The sequence below is a fragment of the Schistocerca piceifrons genome, chromosome 1 (assembly GCF_021461385.2).
Source record: "Schistocerca piceifrons isolate TAMUIC-IGC-003096 chromosome 1, iqSchPice1.1, whole genome shotgun sequence".
Taxonomy (NCBI): domain Eukaryota; kingdom Metazoa; phylum Arthropoda; class Insecta; order Orthoptera; family Acrididae; genus Schistocerca; species Schistocerca piceifrons.
The window spans coordinates 115,732,965-115,742,201 of record NC_060138.1 but is presented as its reverse complement, the minus strand read 5'-3'; the positions used below and the strand labels follow the sequence as shown (position 1 = coordinate 115,742,201).

The 9,237-nt window shown below is 44.5% G+C and overlaps 1 protein-coding gene across 1 annotated transcript in view; it reads left to right on the top strand.

The window, feature by feature from the left end:
• Nucleotides 1-243: 243 nt before the first annotated feature.
• The window catches only part of LOC124788240 (estradiol 17-beta-dehydrogenase 2-like), a 175,263-nt gene continuing 166,269 nt past the window's right edge, over nucleotides 244-9,237 (top strand). The window contains exon 1 of the mRNA XM_047255426.1: nucleotides 244-361. Within this exon, the coding sequence (XP_047111382.1) occupies nucleotides 247-361 (115 nt within the window). The 5' untranslated portion in view covers nucleotides 244-246. The remainder of the gene's footprint in view (nucleotides 362-9,237) is intronic.

Sequence of the window (9,237 nt, the reverse complement as noted above, 5' to 3'; positions counted from 1 at the left end):
CAGTTTATTGTTTATATCTCGTTAGATAGATGAAACAGAACCTGAGGACCGTATTGCAGCTGTTATCAAAACATGCTTGCTGTCATGTCCAGCAGGTGAGAAGTGGGAACTAAACTCTAGCCGCATGACTTTACACAAACCGGTTGCACGCGTTGTGGAGGAGATGCTTGGGCAATCCACGCAGAGCTATGTGTGAGACCTAAACCCTTGCCGCTTGCCAACACAAACCGGTTGCACGCGTTGTGGATGAGACAGCTGGGCAGTGCAGCCTCGGACTTCGGCCGGCTAACACCAGGACACAATACAGGAACGCAGTGGCCGGGAATCCGCTGTGTCCCGAAGTCTTCTCAGCTAAGCGAAGGTAAGTCAAACGCTTATTTCGATACAGCATATCCCTTAACTTTGCAGTCAAGTCATTAGGGATTTATGAACTTGCCACCCAGCGAGGTGGAACAGTGGGGAATCATGATCACAAAGGTAAACATCCCCCCCCCCCCTCCCCCCCGTCTGATCCTACGCTTTACGTGGTTCAGACAGGGATTTTAAGATGTGGCAAATACGATTATGATTTGTTAAAGAGGAACGCAAATGGTTTCCTCTCTCTTGACGACGAGACGCTAAGCTCTAACATAACTTCCTTTCCTTTAGTGAGTTGTGGAAGTGAACTGAGTGTATTGCAGGTCGCCTTTAGCCTTGACTGCAAGAGTTGAGTCACCAAAGTGAAAATTATGCAATAGTACACTTAACAGTTTGATTTGTGATGACGACAGCGCTGTGTGTATCGTGCTTAGAACTGAGAAATGTACTTGTAATTATGCCGCTACCCCGTGGGGTAGTGACTAGAAACTTTAGTAGATAATACTGTTACACACAGAAAAGGAATACATGTGGATAGAAAACAAGACCAGTATATACTGTCAAACGCTTTCTCCAGTTCGATAAATCCTATGAACTTGTCACGATTTTTCTTTAGTCTTGCTTGCAGTATCAATCGCAGCGTAAGAATTGCCTCTTTGGTGCCATTACCTTTCCTAAAGCCAAACTGATCTCATCTAACAAATCCTCAATTTTCTTTTCCATTCCACTGCATATTATTCTTGTCGGCAACTTTGATGATTCAGTGTTAAGCTAATTGTGCGGCCATCCTCGAAATTGTTCGTTCTTGCAATCTTCGGAATTGTGTGGATGATATTTTTCTAAAAGTCCAGTTAGTCCAGTCAAATTGCAGATATACCTTGCAAAAGGTGGGGTAGAAGAGTTTCTTTTTTCAACTCGTTCATATGGTAGCAAAGATTAGAAAACAGAGTTTTGCCAACAAAATTTCGCTTGGGAAAACTTTCTGCCGTCAAAAAACTTGGAAAATTTCGGCCTTTTTTCAGTTTTTCCAAAATATCTGTTTCATTTGCTCCTATCGCTTTAACGTCTATTTTCTTTTTTAAAGAGCACAAAATTATCTACAAATTTGATTCTTGTCATTTTTTCTACTCCCAATATCTAAGGCGCTACAGCGCCTAAAAAATACCAATTTTTCGAATCTTGAGCATAGTGGCACGATACCTTATTTTTGAACACTATTTTTCTGTTTCTGTTTGTGTAGTCATTATACATCATGTTATGTGTTGGAATTTACCACCTCACTTTCAGGTATTCAATTTCTCTGTATGCAACATGAGGATTTCTGGGCACCCAACTATTGTGATTCTTACATCACTACCTCAAGTTCGCTATGGGGCACCTCTGCCCTGGTATTTGTAAAACTATAAATATAAAAATACATCATTAAGAGACTTAGACACACACACACGCGCGCAAACACACACACACACACACACACACACACACACACACACACACACACACACACACACACATGCACACAAAACAAATTGTCTCAGGAAACTGAACTATTATTAGCTGCAATAGGCAACCTAATTAGGTAGGTAATTATTCTTGTGCATAAAAGCCACACAGTTGACATTAAAAATAAGTAGCTTTATTACAATTAAAATGCATTGTCAGTTACTAAAAAATGTTGACAGTTCTGTGTGTGCAATACTTGTAATATCGCACTTTAGCGCACTTGAGACAGATATGAGCGTCACTTCCAACGTTTTGATGGGCTAGGTTCCTCAGTGTCACCAGAAATACCTTGAGTTACGGATTCAGGGTCTGTACATAGTTGATCCCAGATTGACCTCTTCTTTAAACAGCGAATCAGCCTCAGCAAGTTCGTTGATTTTGCTTATTTTAAGTCGAACAATACGAAATACTTAACTTTGAAACAACACATTTCCACAGTAATCTCATGTAGGGCTACATTAATTTGTTATTAACACTGAGTACTGTAGAGAGACGATGCTGTCGCCTTCGGCGATGACTGCTGACTGGGCTTAGCGGCACTCCGCTCTGCCATAAACAAGCACCAAAAGGTATTCCGTGGAAACTCTTGGGGGGCAGGTCTACGCCAGTGTCTCTCATTCGTCGTTGCGTCTAGCAGCGGCTGTGCTTACTTGTGCTTCCGTCACTAGGTCCCAACTTGTCGCAGGACTCTGTCTTCGGATGGGGCCACAACAACGAAAATAACATAATTTATTTTTGTATCGCGTTTACATGCAGGCCCAGTTGCATTTTCTTTGATTTCTTATCCTCATTTATCCTCCAATACGGAAATGAAAATGTCTACAGTACAGTGACGCTATCGGCGATGTATGCTGTGTCTCATGTTTGGAACAAACTTGTTCCTGTCACTCACAGTGCTTTATGTTGATAAGAGTAATAGCCATTTTACACTTCGGTCTCAAGCCTGCACTAAGGGTAGTTTTGTTGATGACGAGGTGGTCGATACGTACGTGAATGCAATGGCAGATTAGCGCAACGGCACTATGCTCAGCTGTTCTCGCATAGACAGCAATCAAATCACTGTACTTTTGCATCTGTCAGTTGTTGCACAATTCTGTATTTCGTTTCGTACGTTTTGGTGATCGTATGTTACAGGTTTTTCACCGATGTGAAGGTGTTTGCACAGGAACAAAATTCTTTGGGTAACCGATCGCATACGCTGTAGTTACACTGTAAGCAGGCTCGGGAGACGACGTCTCCATCATACCAAAACACTCACAAGGAACTCCTCGAATGCGAGGTTGCAAGTTCAGTCTGCGGTAAGGCTCGTTAGAAAGTGTTGTGTTAACAATTATGACAGGAACAATATTAGCTGGTAATGACTCGCCCTGTGCATCAGCACAGAAAATGAGCGTCCGGGAGGCGCAGAGATCAACCTTCTATGGGGTCTATGTACGAGGTGTGGCTAGAAAAAAAACCGGACTAGTACTGGTGAAACAATAAAACGAATGCAATAAGGCTGAAAGTCGCGTGGCCTGTCACGTGACTCTCGCTCCGCCTACTGCTCGAGTTTCATCTGCCTCCTGCACTCAGTCTGCCCGTGGCGTCTGTTTTAAGTAGTTGACGTTTTGTCTGTGCGTCGGAAAATGTTGAGTGTACAGAAATAACAGCGTGTTAACATCAAATTTTGTTTCAAACTAGGAAAATCTGCAAGTGAAACGTTTGTAATGTTACAACAAGTGTACGGCGATTATTGTTTATCGCGAACACGAGTGTTTGAGTGGTTTAAACGATTTAAAGATGGCCGCGAAGACACCAGTGATAACACTCGCACTGGCAGACCATTGTCAGCAAAAACTGATGCAAACATTGAAAAAATCGGTAAACTTGTTCGACAAGATCGCCGTTTAACAATCAGAGCAGTGTCTGAGTTAACAGGAGTTGACTTGTTGTCTTGTCGAACAAGTTTACCGATTTTTTCAATGTTTGCATCAGTTTTTGCTGACAATGGTCTGCCAGTGCGAGTGGCATCACTGGTGTCTTCGCGGCCATATTTAAATCGCTTAAAGCACTCAAACACCTGTGTTCGTGATAAACAATCATCGCCGTACACTTGTTGTAATATTACAAACGTTTCACTTGCAAATTTTCCTAGTTTGAAACAAAATTTGATGTTAACACGCTATTCTTTCTGTACACTCAACATTTTCCGACGCACAGACAAAACGTCAACTACTTAAAACAGACGCCACGGGCAGACTGAGTGCAGGAGGCAAATGAAATTCGAGCAGTAGGCGGAGCGAGAGTCACGTGACAGGCCACGCGACTTTCAGCCTTATTGCATTCGTTTTATTGTTTCACCAGTACTAGTCCGGTTTTTTCTAGCCACACCTCGTATTACACTTCACAAAATGGACATCGTCGACATTCAAGAAATGTTCAAAACAAACCATTAACTTACACCATGAAAACCGAGTGAAAAATGGCGCGCCACAGTGATCGCAAAAGTCCACACCATCAAGATAGAAGGCGAACTCCTGAGGAATTACAAACTGTGCAGGGCGTTCCACTCTGAAAGAATGCGTACAGACTCAGGCTCGTGTAATGGGGTGATGAGAACTGATGGAATGTGATGGCATGCAACCGAATGCGAAACAGTCTGTCGGGGAGCTTATCGTGAAACTGGCTATCTTTTAAGACGTAGCTGCAGATAGTATAATAACATGTCTTATAGGCACGGGGAAAACACACATCCAGAGCCAGAATTTATCCAGTGATTCCAGGTAGTGTGAACTGTAATGTCACACACTTTTCAAAAAAATGTTCAAATGTGTGTGAATTGCTAAGGGACCAAACAGATAAGGTCATCGGTCCCTAGTCTTACACACTACTTAAACTAACTTACACTAACTTACGCTAAGGACAACACAACACCCATGCCCAAGGGAGGACTCGCACACATTTTAGGAGGGATAATTTGCTCTAAAGGAGTATGATTTTTATACGCAGCTAGAAATCAAGCAAAAGCAAGTTATTTTCACCAGCTATTGGCCAGAAGCACTGCTCATATCATAGTTGTAGTTATCTTACGCCCAATTTCCTACTCTTGCTTGCTGTGGCGTAAATATACCATACTGCCCTTGCTAGATCATTCACACGAGAAGAACTGTAGCGAGCAGACCCCTCCAACTTCTCGCACAACAATAAATAACTTTCCAGTCAATTTACTATCCAGATTAACAGTCGATATAATTGTATACGCATGCGTTAAGGAACCGATGTTAGCTCACGTCTAATTTCGAGGGCCCCCTCCATACGCATGTCCAATGCAAATCCCAATTGGTCGGGGTTGAAAACAAATTCCTTACTAAACGATGGGGTGAGTTTGTTTATTTCATCTACAAATTTTCAGGCCGATTCCACAGTTTGCTGAACATCAAGTTGACTGTTTGTTTGAAATTTCGTTATTTTACGTCTTCCAATTCTGTAACAGTGTTTGAAGTTATGCAGTAATCTACGCCACGCGCAGTTGGATGTGAATAACGTAACAGGTCACTATGACGCACATTCTGTAAATTGCATCGAGTATCCTTGAAACGCGCACACGTCGTTTTTTTGTAAAAAGTGCACCTTGTTCTTCTTTGAATATCTTATGTTTTTCTTATACACGACACGGTCATGCTGCTGCGGACTTACCTGTTCACTTTTTTTTTCATGTACGTAATTAAGTTTAGTACCTGTTCCTTGGACGATGATTGTCCTTTACTACGTTTCATTGGAGACGGGATTTGGGGCTCTCTGTTGATGAACTAAATCGCACGACACCTGTTTCAGTATCACTTTCACGTGTTATGCACGTGTCGTCATCATTGCACTCATGTACACTCCTGGAAATGGAAAAAAGAACACATTGACACCGGTGTGTCAGACCCACCATACTTGCTCCGGACACTGCGAGAGGGCTGTACAAGCAATGATCACACGCACGGCACAGCGGACACACCAGGAACCGCGGTGTTGGCCGTCGAATGGCGCTAGCTGCGCAGCATTTGTGCACCGCCGCCGTCAGTGTCAGCCAGTTTGCCGTGGCATACGGAGCTCCATCGCAGTCTTTAACACTGGTAGCATGCCGCGACAGCGTGGACGTGAACCGTATGTGCAGTTGACGGACTTTGAGCGAGGGCGTATAGTGGGCATGCGGGAGGCCGGTTGGTCGTACCGCCGAATTGCTCAACACGTGGGGCGTGAGGTCTCCACAGTACATCGATGTTGTCGCCAGTGGTCGGCGGAAGGTGCACGTGCCCGTCGACCAGGGACCGGACCGCAGCGACGCACGGATGCACGCCAAGACCGTAGGATCCTACGCAGTGCCGTAGGGGATCGCACCGCCACTTCCCAGCAAATTAGGGACGCTGTTGCTCCTGGGGTATCGGCGAGGACCATTCGCAACCGTCTCCATGAAGCTGGGCTACGGTCCCGCACACCGTTAGGCCGTCTTCCGCTCACGCCCCAACATCGTGCAGCCCGCCTCCAGTGGTGTCGCGACAGGCGTGAATGGAGGGACGAATGGAGACGTGTCGTCTTCAGCGATGAGAGTCGCTTCTGCCTTGGTGCCAATGATGGTCGTATGCGTGTTTGGCGCCGTGCAGGTGAGCGCCACAATCAGGACTGCATACGACCGAGGCACACAGGGCCAACACCCGGCATCGTGGTGTGGGGAGCGATCTCCTACACTGGCCGTACACCACTGGTGATCGTCGAGGGGACACTGAATAGTGCACGGTACATCCAAACCGTCATCGAACCCATCGTTCTACCATTCCTAGACCGGCAAGGGAACTTGCTGTTCCAACAGGACAATGCACGTCCGCATGTATCCCGTGCCACCCAACGTGCTCTAGAAGGTGTAAGTCAACTACCCTGGCCAGCAAGATCTCCGGATCTGTCCCCCATTGAGCATGTTTGGGACTCGATGAAGCGTCGTCTCACGCGGTCTGCACGTCCAGCACGAACGCTGGTCCAACTGAGGCGCCAGGTGGAAATGGCATGGCAAGCCGTTCCACAGGACTACATCCAGCATCTCTACGATCGTCTCCATGGGAGAATAGCAGCCTGCATTGCTGCGAAAGGTGGATATACACTGTACTAGTGCCGACATTGTGCATGCTCTGTTGCCTGTGTCTATGTGCCTGTGGTTCTGTCAGTGTGATCATGTGATGTATCTGACCCCAGGAATGTGTCAATAAAGTTTCCCCTTCCTGGGACAATGAATTCACGGTGTTCTTATTTCAATTTCCAGGAGTGTATATTGTCCGCACTGTCGAGCGTATATGACATCACCTATTCCACTGACTTATGTTGGAGAAACACTAATATTTCAGCTGCGACTCTGCGAAATTCCTTAGGTTCCTTTATGACGAAATTTCAACTTCGGCAACTGTTGTCGTAGATGTAACGCAATGTTTGCTTTGTTTATCCTTGCCATTGCTCTGCTTTGTATCAACTCCACTCGTACTGTAGGTCTGCTGAGAGTTGCTCGTCGACTAAGCAGTTCAGCTACCCTCCGCAGCCTCATGCTGAGCACGTCATTGGATACCTCCAGTGCCGTCTACCGTTACCATTAACAGCCAGTCTTGTGGGCAGGGTAGACAATACGCGGAGCGTCGAATGCCGTAAACGTCATTGGTCTTTTGCGACCCCGCACTCAAGGGATTCCTTGTCACAAAATAGAGCTCCAGAATTTGATAGATGAAGTTACGATTGATCCTCTATAGCATTTATTCCTATAACTCCTATGGAACAACCTTTCAGTATGTGTACTTCTCGATCTCTTAGATGAAGTTTCTGAATTTCTTAACGTGGACAGTCTGCCGCCAAAAGTTTAAAATCCGTGGATTTCCTGAAATGGGGTTGTGTTGTTGTGGTCTTCAGTCCGAAGACTGGTTTGATGCAGCTCTCCATGTTAGTCTCTCCTGCGCGACCCTCTTCATCTCCGACTAACTACTGTAACTTACATCCTTCTGAATCTGCTTAGTGTACTCATCTCTATGATTTTTATCCTCTACACTTCCCTCCAATACTAAACTCGTGATCCCTTGATGTCTCGGAATGTGTCCTGTCTACCAATCCCTACTTCTAGGCAGGTTGTGCCACAAATTTATTTTTTTCCCAGTTCTATTCAGTACCTTCTCATTAATTACATGATGTACCCATCCGATCTTCAGCATTCTTCTGTAGTACCACATTTCAAAAGCTTCCATGCTCTTTTTGTCTGAACTGTTTTCGATGTATCACTTCCACACATGCCTACACTCAAGACCAAGACTTTCAAAAAGACTTCCTACGACTTAAATCTATATTCGATGCTAACAAATTTCTTTTCTTCAGAAACACTTTTCTTGGCATTGCCAGTCTACATTTTAGATCCTCTCTACTTCGGCCACCATCAGTTATTATACTGCCCAATTGGAAAAACTCATCAACTGCTTTAAATGTTTTGCAGTGAACACATAGTGTGTTGTGGGGCGATCACTCTGTTGTATGAATAATTCAAAAGCCAAGATCGCTTTAACATTGTTTACTAGGTGACCGGCTTCTACACACTAAAGGTGCCATCATCGGATCTGGATGTAGCTTAACATGCGTAAATCATTTGGATATAACGATACATGAGGGAGACCAGCTAATATAACATGATTGTTGCAGAAATAAAAATTCAGTTTTTATATATCTGATGAAATAGAATAACCATGAGAGCATTTGTTTTTTAATTTTTATTTCTGTGACAATGATTTTATATCAGCTGGTCTGCCGCATGTATCGTTATATCCAAATGATTTATGCATATTAAGCTACATCCAGATCCGATGATGGCACCTTTTAGTGTGTTGAAACCGGCCATCTAGTAAACAGTGTTTAAGCGATCTTTGCTTTTGAATTATTTATTCTTTAAGTGTCTCGTTTCCTAATATCATTCCCTTAACTTCACCTGGTGTAACTCGACCGTGTTCCGTTATCCTTGTTTTCCTTTTGTTGATGTTCATCTTATATCCATCTGTCAAGACATTGTCCACTCGGTTCAACTGCTCTTCCAACACCTTTGCGCCGACCGGTGTGGCCGTGCGGTTCTAGGCGCTACAGTCTGGAACCGAGCGACTGCTACGGTCGCAGGTTCGAATCCTGCCTCGGGCATGGATGTGTGTGATGTACTTAGGTTAGTTAGGTTTAATTAGTTCTAAGTTCCAGGCGACTGATGACTTCAGAAGTTAAGTCGCATAGTGCTCAGAGCCATTTGAACGAACACCTTTGCTCTGTCTGACAGAATTACAATGTCACTGGTAAACCTCGAAGTTTTTATTTCTTCGGCCGGCCGGGGTGGCCGAGCGGTTAAAGGTGCTA